This window comes from Rhamphochromis longiceps, linkage group LG17 (genome assembly GCF_057381845.1).
Source record: "Rhamphochromis longiceps isolate RC_006_pf linkage group LG17, R_longiceps_female_GT1.1, whole genome shotgun sequence".
Classification (NCBI taxonomy): domain Eukaryota; kingdom Metazoa; phylum Chordata; class Actinopteri; order Cichliformes; family Cichlidae; genus Rhamphochromis; species Rhamphochromis longiceps.
The window spans coordinates 5,576,008-5,589,388 of record NC_140573.1 but is presented as its reverse complement, the minus strand read 5'-3'; the positions used below and the strand labels follow the sequence as shown (position 1 = coordinate 5,589,388).

Genomic DNA, 13,381 nt, shown 5'->3' with positions numbered 1-13,381 from the left:
GATCACACACAGCACAAGGGGAGTGTCATGATATAAAGCGAAAGTGTGAACGAAAAGAAATACCGCGGCGACAGCGACGATGGTCTTTACCGGCCTGGTTTTATTTAGTGAACATGTTTTAAGTCACTACCGAGGTGTCCGATGGCTCTGGTTTCACTGGCTTTCCCCGTCTGCGTTATGATAGTATGTTGGTCTCAATTATCCAGCAGCGGTAAGTGCAAACAAATTTCAACTCGACCGAGTACGCTCCAGAAAGTGCTTTAAACTGCGCATGCCGCAATTTGTTTTGTTTATAGTTTATCGCTTATTTAATCAGTGATTAAATTTGATCACCTTCAAAGACAAGTCGTTCAAATAGAAGGCATAAACTCGCACACGTCAGCGTTTTACGGTGAGATATGTCGGAGGGGGATAATTGCTTATTGAAGACATACCTGCGGCTTGATTTGTGTTTTGTTTATTTTTGGTAAATCATTGTTTCTCGCCGTCTCCGTATCGTAAATCTTCATAGTGAAACCTAAATGCTGAAAGTCGCAAGTGTGTATCGTTATGAATCCTGCTAAATTTTTGACTTAGAAGCGGGGTTGACCTGATGTGTATGTGATGGTGTAAAAGTTTTTATTGACGACATCAGGTTACCATTAGTACATTGCTAGAAGTTAGAATTATGGAACTTACGTACACCATTCGCCAAAAAAATACTGGTTATTTATTTTTAATCGTATGGTTTTATTTAAAAAAAATTATCTTTATTATTTTTACAGATAACAGCTGTCCATGTCCAGAAATTCCAAAGTTGAATTTAACAAACCTCCCACAACAAGGCTGCTTCAAAATAGATGACCGTTTTCGCTACAAATGTATGGATGGTTACCTGAGAAAAGCGGGAACCTCAACTTTAATCAAATGCGAAAATCCTGGAGCACAGTGGAGCAAACCATCACTGGTGTGTATACGTAAGTATTATTTGCTGGTACATTTCTTAACACCAAAGATGAAAACATATCTCTATCCACACACATGTAAACCGGTACATTGTTACGAGGTCCCAAACACAGCTGAATGGTTCAAAGAGGCTTCTCTTCTCTTGAAGTTCCAAGCTGAGGTCATTTGGAAACAGCGGTACTGCGGCTTGTTGCTTTTCTTTTTCCCTTTTAGTTTAAAAAGTTCCACTTGGTTAACTTTCAAGTATTCACATTAGATTTGGCCTTGGGGGGGGGGGAGGATTACAAATCCAGTATCCATGAACCCATATTTGTTATAACTCTAGATTCTTGGATTACAGCTAATGGTTGCTAATAGTGCTGACAGTCTGAATTTTGAGTGCTCAGAAGTAGTAGTACTGGTATTATCATAACATGAATCCATTATCACTTTGAAAAATGGGAGCTGTTATGTTCAGTCATTACCCCAGGGGATGACTGAATTGCTAGGTAACCCTGAAAGTCTGCTCTTGGATGAATGGGTGGAGAGGGTTTATAGAAGGCCAGCCCCTACATGCGTTCCCTGGAGGAACTTAAAATATTAATACAGAGCATAGGCTGGTGCCTGGTATCTGTGGCACAACCGAAGGATGTCTGATTATCGGTGGATTATTTAGTCTTTGTCTGTCTCTGGCTGAATAAAAGTCACACTAGCCTCTGTTTACTGATAAAACCTCAACAGTACTGACAGCCCCGTGTGTCAAGATGGTTCGGTTCAAACCAGCCGACTAAACCATCCCACGCTCTGTAGTACACTGGCACGCCCTCCCTTCCGATTTATCAAATGTAGAGTCATACTAGAACTGTTGATGTCAGGTGTCTGGCTGGAAGTCTGAAATTTACAAGAGATAAGAGAATGCAATGGTTCCTTTTCGGGTGCAGTGGAAAGCCACCCACATGTGGTTTGTTTTTGTGTTGTCACAGCTGATAACTGTGAGCAGTTTCCTTTTTAGACTCTAGCTTGGCGCAAAGGTGACATTATCTACTGTAAAAGGAAATGAGTGAATATTTCGCATGCACCTGTTTCTACACACCACAAACATTTATTCACCTGCTAGGAAACAGATTTGATGAAAGATTGTCTATAGACTCAAAACATTGGATGGAAGGAGCACTTTTAAGGTTCCATGAAAGAAGGACATGAGAAAGGGAGAGCAGGGGAAGGACATTTAGTAATTTAGGGGATCCAGAGGATTAGTAAGGAGGAAGTGAGTGCAGTGGACTTTTTGAGACACTGTGTAACACAATTAGACAATGCTTAAGGAATGAAGAAGTGCACTGGTGCTGATATCTATTTTTACAAGAATGGCAGTGATGTGCAGTTATAGTGGGGATAAAATGTCACTTGCCCTGGGTCTTGTACCCAGACTTATGTTTTATGGGTTTGATTTTTTTTTTTTTTTTTTTAAATTCTGTTTATCATGCATGTGGAGATGAGTATCTGATGCTTTTCAGTCTCTATTTTTGCCTTTGGTTCTTTATTCTGTTTCTCCAGTTTTGTCTCATGGTCATCCTTCTGCAAGTATGCATGGCTGAGTCTTTGTCATTTCCAGTTTTTACTCTGTCTCTTGTGCTTTGTATTTGTTTTGACTTTCCTAGTTGCCTTCTTGCTGATTATACTCACAATGTGTACCACTCTTAGCCTCATTAGCTGTCCACGTTTCCTGCTGTCGTCCCACAAGGCTTTGTAGAAAGAGCACTATAGATACACTGTTTTCTTGGAGAGTGCTGATGGAGAAGTATATAAAAAGTCAAAAGAAGTTGTACTGTCTCTAATCTAGTGAAAGCATAAGGTTGGTGCTTCATGAGGAAGTCAGAAGTAGCAGAGGAAAAATCTGAGGGTGATGCAGCAACAAATGAGGTCATTGTCGAGATGGGGTTACATCAGGGACCAGCTCTTGGGTGCTTCTTGTTTGCTATGATAATGACGAGTGAGGTCAGACATGAGTCTGTGTGGACTAGAATGTTCACATCGCGGTCTTTAGTGGGAGCAGGAAGCAGGTTTAAGAGAGCCTGGAGAAGTAAAGGAAGGAAAGTCAATAGAACCAAGACACGGTACATGTATGTAAATGAAAGGGAGATTGTTGGAAAGCTGAGTATGCAAAGAGGGAATGTAGATGCCTTTTTAAATGTCTATTGTCAACCATCCAAAACAACGAACATTGCGCAAGAGAGGAGAAGAAAATGCAGGCAAAGTGGAACAGATGGAGACCAGTATCGGGTTGATTTGTGACAGACAGATGTGCAGAGCAGTGCATCATGGGAATGCAGTGAAGTGAAGAACTTTAATGCAAAGTAAAAGGGATTTGACTGTCTACCTGTAGAACACCCTGGACATGGGGAATAGTTGGATCTTAGTCAAGTCTATAATACTTTCAGCCAGAATGCGGTGATAATAGATTTATAATCTATAATAGATCTCTGATCCATACAGTTCTTTCTTTTTTTTCTTTTAAGCTTTCCCACTTTAATTTTATTTATTTTTTTTTTTTTTTAAAATGCATCTCTTGTATTTCTTTGTCATGTTTCAGCTGACCCAAGGATAACCACAACACAACCACCAAAAGCAACAAGTACAACAACAACAGGTAAGCGTCTGTCTAAGGAAAATGGTGTTTGCCATACTTTGCTGACATGTGTGCTTAATGATGGTTTGGTTTTGCAGAGAGTCACACTGATATTTCCTCTTACTCCGTCAGTACTTCCGCTATCAGTAAGTTCTCTATTTGCATGATTGTGACGATCAAAAACCGTGACCTATAACCACTACTAATAAACTAAAAGGAAACTAAATGTCTCAACGGTGTGACAGTAATACTAATATTAGAGCCATGTATAGTGTCTGTGTATATATTACTCATTTTACTTTTATCACCCATTTTTTACACCTTCTTATGGAACAAAAACAAACCCCAGTACCTGCAGCCATCAGGCTTCTTAATTCTCATACAAATGGCAGATGAACTAAGACACATGAATTTCCTTTTAGTTTAACCCTCTCGAGGCAGGCATTGCCGATTTGCAACAGTTAAAAACTAACAACCTGATTACCCCACATACATATTTTCTGAGGTTTTTTTTTTTTTTTTTTTTTTTTTTAAATATAACTCAGAAGTACCACTGCAGGACTTGGTTGTGCATTAGCAACAAAAAGTTAAATTTGAGCCTGAGAGGGTTAAGTTATTATTCTTATTGATATATTGCAGTGTTACAGGTTGGAATGTTCAAACTAGTAGATGTAACATGGGCTATTTAAGTGTACAGTGAGCAAATGGTCCTAAAAGACGACATTTGAACTGGGTAATTTGGGTGAAATGACTCTCAAAGTAATCCAGGAGGTGTTGCAGTGCAGCTACTATTAAAGGAAATGGTTTACTGTAGTGAAACCTCAAGTCCTACAGCAACACAAAAAGATTTGATCTGTAGCAAATCTGCTTTGAATGACATCAAGAAATTTAGTTTTATTTCTTTATTTATGATTTTTAGCATCATGGAAATGAAGCGCATCTGTTCTTGTCAAATCAAAATGTATCCAGTAACAGAAACTTCTGGTAGTGTTCCCATGGTTAGTTCCTTTAATCATTATAGTTCAACACAGCTCAGCTAAGCAACCAGACAATCTTGATATCATAATCACCGCTTCAAGAACTAACTTTTGCAAATTATGGGACTTGGTTTGGGCCCTTACTAACAGTAAAGTAAAAATGCCCCAGCTCCTATGAGTCATTCATTTCACAGCAGTTGTCATGCTCAGATTAACTGTAAATGATCAGTGGGGCAGTTTACATTTCTGCTGTGTACATCTGTGGCTGTGAACCCCCACCCCTCCCCTTATTTGTTATTTGCATATTTGTCATGCTTGCATGTTTCAGATCATCACACAAATCTAAGTGTTAGACAAACTTAAGCCTGGAAAGCCAGTTTTGTTTTTTGGTTGTTGTTGTTGGGGTTTTTTTGTTTGTTTGTTTTGTTTTTTGTTTGTTTTTTTTCTTAATGATTTCTTAAATCATTGTCAGAGTGCACTTGAGCTTCATGGCATGAATTTCCTGGACATTCTCCTACAGGAGTTTCTGACTGAGAGAATAATTGTTTCAGTCAATTATGGCAAGTTGTTCAAATTCTGAAGAAGCAAAGTAGACAGGGATCATTGCACTACCATATGACTGTTGGTATGATGTTCTTTTCATGAAGTGCTTTGTTAGCTGTATTCCAGATGTAATGAACTCCAAACCTCAACCCTTTGTCTCATCAGTCCATTGACTATTTACTCAAACAAAAAAAACTTTAAGTTTTTTTTATTTTTATTTTTTTTTGTTTTTTACTTGTTGGTACTGAATCATGAACACTGACATTAACTGAGGCAAGTGTGGCCTGCATTTTTCTTATTCTTTTTTTTTTTTTTTTTTTTTTTTTTTGTAAATGTTGGGGCTTTTTGTAGTTTTGTCTCCTGGATGAGCAGCCAGTGGGCTCTTGGGGGTAATTTTGGTAGGCTCACCACTCCATGATGGTTTCTTTAGGGTTGGCATGATGTGTTGCTTTTTGACATCTACTTCACTTTGTCAGACAGGATCTGCTTGAGTGATTTCTTTAACAGATATGACCGTAATCATGCCCAGGTGTGTTTAGTGAAATTTAACTCAAGCTTTCCAAAAAATGTGGTTAGTCATAGGTAACTTGTTTAGTCATTCATGACTAAGTGATAGTCATGAATGAGTGAGGAAAATTCATCTGGGAGCAACAAATACAACTCCAGCTCCTCTTAACATTTTGTTTAACAAAATGTTAATTTCCATTACTAGGGGCGATTGTGGCTCAAGAGTTGGGAGTTCGCCTTGTAATTGGAAGGTTGCCGGTTCGAGCCCCAGCTTGGACAGTCTCGGTCGTTGTCCTTGGGCAAGACACTTCACCCGTTGCCTACTGGTGGTGGTCAGAGGGCCCGGTGGCGCCAGTGTCCGGCAGCCTCGCCTCTGTCAGTGCGCCCCAGGGTGGCTGTGGCTACAATGTAGCTGCCATCACCAGTGTGTGAATGTGTGTGTGAATGGGTGGATGACTGATTGTGTAAAGCGCTTTGGGGTCCTTAGGGACTAGTAAAAGCGCTATATAAATACAGGCCATTTACTAATATTAAATGGTGGCTGGGGAGAGGGAGGTCTGGGCTTCTTTGCGTGGGCTGCTGCCCCTGCAACCTGCAGGGGCAGTGGAAGAAAATGGACTGATAGATAACATTAAATCCTGCATGTATTTTTCAGCTATTGTAATATACGTGGCATGTTGAAGCTAACTAATGTAAAATCAAACGCAGTATAACACTCCATGCATGCTTGAAGATAGTTATGGGGTTTTAGTTTGGGATAATGGAACAAACGCATGTTTCATAACAGAGGGATAATTCGTGCTACAACTAATCTTAGCAGTGAGAGATGTGGTCAGGGTTTTTATAGTATTAATAGAGGTGGGTTTTTTCTTCTCAGCAACAGCTTCTACTGCCCAGATGATGCAGAATTCAAGCACAGTGCTTGAACAAGGAACCAGTACACAGACAACCACCCACGGTAAAGAACTTAAATTCATACGTACTTTCTCAGTTAGCTTCTGCTGAGCTGTTGCTTTCAAGTGTGCCAGGTGAAATGTTGCTACTGACGCCCAAAGTCATGATTAACCTCATCCACCAGACTGCTTATAGGGACTCTTGTGTTCAGTGGCTGTCTCATACTTGCTGTCAAACATGGTGGTGCAGAGAGGTGATGATTTGGGCTTGTTTCCTAGTGATTTAGTTGACCATGAGCCCCACTATATACTAAAGTATTCTACAGTCAAATATGAGGCCATTTGTCTCACAGCTCTGTTCACATGGAGTCAGGGCAGTGATCCCAGGCATAGCTGCTGAGGTCTGCAATGACCCAGACCTCAGCCTGACTGAAAGGCTGTGGCACAACTTGAGAATACTATGAATAAACAAATGGTTGCAAACCCGAATGAAATAAAGCAATATTGTAAAGAAGAGTGGGGCAAACTTCCTCCTCAAGGATGCGAGTCTGATTGTTTCAAGTTATTGCTGCTAAAGATGGTTCTACAAGCTACTAAATTATGGGGTTTATTTGGTCTTTCCCCACTGTACTCTCCTTCAAGCCTTTTGACACCTTTATCACTAAAATGGGCACCCTCTACAATATAAATATATTTTTGTCATTTAATCAGCTCTGCTTGAGACCAAGAGGGACATGAGAAGGGACCGTTCAGATATGAGATGCTTTTCTAGCACCTAATGGCTCACCAGACGTTGAATGTAAAACAAACTGCTTCTGAGCCAGAAGTAGCCCTTCAGAATCTAATCTGCTTTGTTTTATCTGTGACCACATGATGTCAAAGTAAGATGGTTACGCCAAGGAACTGTACTGGTTCTTGAAGTGTGTGTGTGTGTGTGTGTGTGTGTGTGTGTGTGTGTGTGTGTGTGTGTGTGGTCATTCTAAATTGCCCATATATGTGAATCTGTGTGCGAATGGTTGTTTGCCTCTGTGCCTAAGTGGAAGAGAATGGATAGGCTTCAAATTACACTTACTTACTGCACAATTATTCTAACCTGTCAGTGCCTGCAGTGCTTAATTAGAAGACTTCTGAGGGCATGTGCTTTTCTTTAACTGCTTCAGTGTCTTTTTTTTTTTTTTTTTTTTTTTTTTTTTTTTATAAGACTGAAGGAAATTCAAAAAGATTAATTTGTAATCCAACCTTAGAGATTTCCCTCAGCGGTGGAACGTTGTGTTGAATGAATAATTCTGTGGAGTGTGCACCACACATCATATTACAAGACCACCAGTGTCCATGGAAGGTCTGGCACGAGGAATTTCATTCCAAGTTGTCATAACAATGAGGTGTGTGTGTGTGTGTGTGTGTGTGTGTGTGTGTGTGTGAGACAAACTGTGCACACTTATAGGACCGTCATCATATATAAACATCCTGTAGTTTTCACTGCTTAAACCCTCAATTTGTAAGTATGAATAATACAGGCCAGTAATCAAACACAAACGTTGTGTGATCTTGAAGATACAAACTGGACGCTTTAGTAATCCATGCAGTGTGGACATGTTTCGTTAGAACTACTGAAAGCTAACGAAATCTGTCTGACTCAAAGTGTCAATGTGGTTAAAAAAATGTGGTAAAATCTGGCGTCTTCAATGCTACGCTTGCCACATTGATGCTAAAATTTCAATAGAAACTGTTGACAAATTTCTTTGAAACCACTTTTAGTAATTCGGTCACCTATAGAAAGAAATCAGCTGTTCAATTCAATTTTATTTATATAGCGCCAAATCACAACATAAGTCGCCTCAAGGTGCTTCATAGATGCAGAGAAAAACCCAACAATCATATGACCCCCCTATGAGCAGCACTTTGGTAACAGTGGGAAGGAAGGTTCCAAGCCACCAAGTCCAGATTATGTAAATGGACTGGTTCTTATATAGCGCTTTTCTACTCATCTGAGCACTCAATGCGCTTTACACAACTTGTGCGTTCACACAAGCACATTTTTTTTTCTAAGTGCTTTATAGCTAACACACACACACACACACTCTCATACTCCGATGGATGCATCGGAGAGCAATTTGGGGTTAGTATCTTGCCCAAGGATAGGTGAAAGCAGATGGGTTTAGGCACTCGCAGCTATGCAAGGAATTGGTTAAAATCTCAAATTTAAAAAAAAATTGTCTTGTAGCAGAAACTACTTTCTACATTAGTGACATAAGGGACGTCTAGGGATGGGCACTTAATGGACTGTACTGTAAATATGATGTGAAAAGGGAACTGAAGTAGTTTTTGAGGTTTTACATCAACATCTTTAAGAGAATCTACAATGTTGTGATACACAATCATTAGCATCAACAGCACACGTTTGTTTTTATGGTTGGGTGTTGAATAGCACAGTGCTGTTCAAAAGGTTGTTAGCCTTTAGAACTCTGGGTCTTCCTTCCCTGTCATGCTAAAGCCAGGACACGGCACACAAAGTCTGAAACCCAGATCTGTTTCATAACAAACAGCAGCTATATACAGGTCAAACCTCAAAAGCAGTTCCAGTTGAACCTTAACCACAAATGGTGACAGGTGAAAGAGAGCTGTACACTGGAAAGAGTAACTGGTTAAATGGGTGCAGGCCGTGTAACTAAACTCTAAGCAAACAGCAGGTCGGGGGAGAAAAAGATTGTGCATCTCTAGTTGCTGTCCTTCCAAAGGAAAGGTTTTATGAAAATAATTTAGGAGGAACTGAAACCGAAACTGGGCAGGTGCCATCTAAGGTTTTAATACCAAGGTCAAAGTCTTGGGCAGAGGTGAATCAGCCTTTCTCTGCACTTGAAACTGGATTTTAAAAAGGGAATTGTACAATACCTGGGCTGCAGGACTTTGATGCTCTCAGCATATAAAATCATGTAATGGATGATATTTTTGCTAATGCTGGTTCACAGGATATTATCAAAGTGCTTGAGAAATAAGTCTGGGCTTCTGAAGCCATCTTTGAAACTTCTCTGGGCTATATAAAGACGATATATCTAAATGAATTTCAATATTTATTTTTTTTGTGATCACAGGCTCAAGTTTCAAAACTAGGGCTTCATTAACATAAAAAGTAAAAAAATATCATACTTTGACATAAATGTGTGTGGGTTGGTTTTTTTTGTTTGTTTTTTAAAGCAGTACAGATATCATTACCAAAACAACAGCTGAAGCTGCTAATGTGCCGTCTCTTCCATTGAGTCCAGACAGCTGTCATTGCAGTATTTATATAAGCAGTTATTTAAAGGGGACCTATACTATTCTTTATCGTAAATGCTGTAACACTAGTTAATTATCATATTAAACACAGTAATTTCTGAGAGCTAATAGTTCGATTGCTGTTCAAGTACTAAGACTCTTTGCAAAAAGCCAAACAAAAAGGACAACAAAAATCATTTGACTTTGAAATGGTGACACAGCTATTTACATGTAACCATTTACTCTGTTAAAAATGTATGAAGAAATACTAGTGTTAAGTGAGGCTTTCTAAAGGAAAAACACTGTTGCATTGGGAGCTCCCCCTGCTGGGCAGATGCAGTAACTGTCCACGCCTGAATCTGCAGATTACCAAAAGAATGAAACTCAGGAGAATCAATTGTGATGAACCAAGGATCGTTTGTTTGAGAAATGTCAGCAGACTTTCAAAGAGTTATCAAAGTCAAGACATATATTGAACTGGTTAGCTGTTACAGAAGGATGTGTATGTTTGGATTTCAGCTGATAAGCCTGTGAAATAAAGCATAGGTTATATAAGCCATAAATGCAATGGGTTTTGTTTGTGTTTGTTTTGTGTTTTTATTAAAACACAAGCACTGCCACCCAACCTTACCCCACCTTGTGGTAATTTACTAAGTGGTACATAAAGCATAACCTTTTGATATCTGCTTTTCCCCCAGCATTTCACAAAGCCGCATGTACATGCATAAGAAACTTTTCAGGCATGACACTGATTACGTCTTTTTACCTTTACAATTGCACTAATTTGTATAAATTTTATTTTGTACTGGAAAAGCAGAACCTGTGATGGAGACAACAGGACAGACTGACACAATAAAGAACGCCACTCATTCTGCGCTTGAAATTGGTAAGCTTCAACGGCGTTATTATTTCTTATCTGAGATCTCATTTAATACACTGATCAGCCATAACATATTTTAGAACCACTAGCAGGTGGTGTGAATAACACTGATTATCTCTTCATCATTGCACTTGTTATGTGGCATATATTAGTGAGCAAGTAGGAACATCAAGCATCTGTGGGATGTGTGGATCAAACTTTAATCCACGCAGGCCCCACTGTGATACATCCAAAGGAAGTCTAGTAAAGTAAGGACTGCTTTGGTAGCAAAAGGAAGCAGGTGGTCATAATGGTCTGCGAGTGTCTGTGTATTATTTGTAAGTCAGTGATGCAACTTCTCGATGGACAAGCAGGGAGTCCCTTGAGGCTAAACGCTGTTTGTGAAGCAAGACGTTTTAGAAATGCTGAAGGCCACAGAGCAGACTCGCAGTGTGGATTCCCTCATTGATGTTTAGGACGGTACATTCTCTGAGATTGTTTGAAAACACTTAACTCACAAAGCAGACTTGGAATTGTTGTATTTAATGAGATGCAGTCATGTTATACCTCTTTTCAGTGAAGAAACTGAATCAGAGCACATTAAGGATTTTCTCTCCCATTTGCAGACGCTGCAACAACCACAGCGGCAACAACCACAGCGGCAACAGTCATCACTGTTTTACTGGTGACTCTTTGTACTGCAGGGATAGTCTTACTGTATCAAAGGTAAAAACAAAATGACTTTTTTGGATTGTCTTTCTATATACTCATTGTTTTGCAGTTGGCTGGTTTTAATCCATTTCAATCCTGATTGTCCTTTTTGTCTCAGGAGGCGAAGAGAGCACACCCCAGTGAACCAAGACCCAGAGGAGCTGTGCACACTGAATGCATGAGTCCTCGCCCACCTGCAGTGGACCAGTAAAAGACACTGACTTTGTTGCGGTTGCAGAGAGCTGCAGCAGTGTTTTACCAAAAGCAACATCCCACTACAGTGAAGAATAGACTCTTACCTCCACGTAGGACTGGTTGTCATCAGTGCCTGATAACCCATTTGAACTTCTGTGGACGTCATCCCAAAGAATCACAGCCATGTTAATATGGCAGTGCAAGAGGCTCAATCTGTAACTTTCATCTTAACAGCTTTCTAGCTTCACATTACCAAAAAACAACTCTATAGGAACTTTATCGTTCACATCCCTCTGGGTTAACCATTGCTCTGGTGCTATGGTGGGAAATGTTTGATTTCTATTTCTTTTATTTATTATTCAGATCTCATGAAAATACTAAAACTGATAATGAGTTACTCAGACTAAATGTTGTCTCTAGCCAGGCATTGATGCAATGTATTGCTTTGTCACAGAGATTAACTGTGTTAATACTTTCCTATCTTCAGTATCAATCAGGCTAGATGGACACAAGCAGACCAAATTATTTGTTCAATTTTCTGCAGAGTATTATTTCGGCCAGTAACAACATGTCTTTTGGAGCTGCTACGCTTTCTGCTCAAACATTCAGTAATTTGTGTGGGTCCTTATTTATACCTGGCTTTTAGCCCCTTAGAGAAACGATCACTGGCCACTTTGTTAGCTATGCCTGTTTGTTAAGTCAGGCAAGTCTGATTTGTCTGACCGAAGTACATCAAGTTTTACTTGGGTATGGAGATTGATCTTAAAGGAGAAGCTAAATTATTTATTACATGTTACTGTGAATGGAAAAAGGAAATGCAGTAAGATATGAACTACAGTAGGGAGATCACATTTTGCCTTTTTTTTTTTTTTTTTAAATATATATATTGCAGTCTTCTCTCTCTCTATATCTATATATATATATATATATATATATATATATATATATATATATATATATATATATATATATATATACACACACACACACTCTGTTTTTAAATTCTGCATTGATGAATCATGTAATCAAGGCTTTTAATTGTTTAATAAAGTATTTATTGATGGATTAGTAGTGGTATTCTCTGGTAACATATCAAATATTTTATCAACATAGAAGTAATTATAAAGTCATTAGAAAGTGATTTACAGCTTTATTTCATGGACTGACTTTCCTGGTCTTCCATATACTGTGCTTACCCTCCTTGTGAAGGGCGTTCATGAGCATCATGTGGTAGTCAATGCAGTCTTCCCTTGTGTAGATAAGCTACACAAGGGAAGACTGCAGTGCCCACTGGACCTTGTTGAGCAGTGGTTGCTTGTACTTGAAGTATAATCCTCGGACTAGTTAGTGTTGAAAAGTAATTTACATACTGCAATATTCTAATATTTCAAGTATTTTATTTTCTGGGCTGTTTTTGGTTTGGTTTTGGGGGGGTTTTTTTGGGGGTTTTTTGGGGGTTTTTTTTGTGTGCACAGACGCCACTGTGCACACACTGCTGCAGTTAGCATATTATCATATCATGCATAAAAAGTGCAAGGTCACAAATGTAAGACTTTGCATCAGCATTAAAACAAACTGTGTGAACTGACACAATCCTCTCAAGTTTTGATCAAATGTATGCATTCTAGAACTAAATATATGACCAAAGTGCATGAGATATTCTTCTGTGCCAGACAATCACTGATGAAGGCAACAAGCTGAAACGCGTTAGTCAATTATTAAAGTTGTTCATCTTCCCTTAAGTATTGCTGGAGTTCCTGCATTGTGAATTCTTTCATCCTCTCCATGCACCTTGGAAGTAGGTGAAGTTGTGCCAGAAATTTTTGCAATCATTGTCTATTTCCCAGAATGCTCCAAATTGCAATACCGCATTCTTTCAAGAGCAGTAATT

At 39.1% G+C, this 13,381-nt stretch overlaps 1 protein-coding gene across 7 annotated transcripts; it reads left to right on the top strand.

Annotated features, from left to right (window-relative positions):
- Positions 1-7: 7 nt before the first annotated feature.
- On the top strand, positions 8-12,354 carry il15ra (interleukin 15 receptor subunit alpha). 7 transcript variants are annotated; one of them, XM_085385950.1, is made up of 8 exons: positions 8-211; positions 765-956; positions 3,515-3,571; positions 3,649-3,696; positions 6,455-6,535; positions 10,543-10,611; positions 11,211-11,310; positions 11,414-12,354. In XM_085385950.1, the coding sequence occupies exons 1-8, from the start codon at positions 142-144 to the stop codon at positions 11,475-11,477; spliced, it is 681 nt and encodes a 226-aa protein (XP_085242076.1). In that variant the 5' UTR covers positions 8-141; the 3' UTR covers positions 11,478-12,354. The 7 variants fall into 7 exon arrangements, with proteins under 7 accessions (XP_085242076.1, XP_085242075.1, XP_085242078.1 ...); XM_085385949.1 differs by having other exon boundaries at positions 10,540-10,611; XM_085385952.1 differs by lacking the exon at positions 3,649-3,696.
- Positions 12,355-13,381: the final 1,027 nt, after the last annotated feature.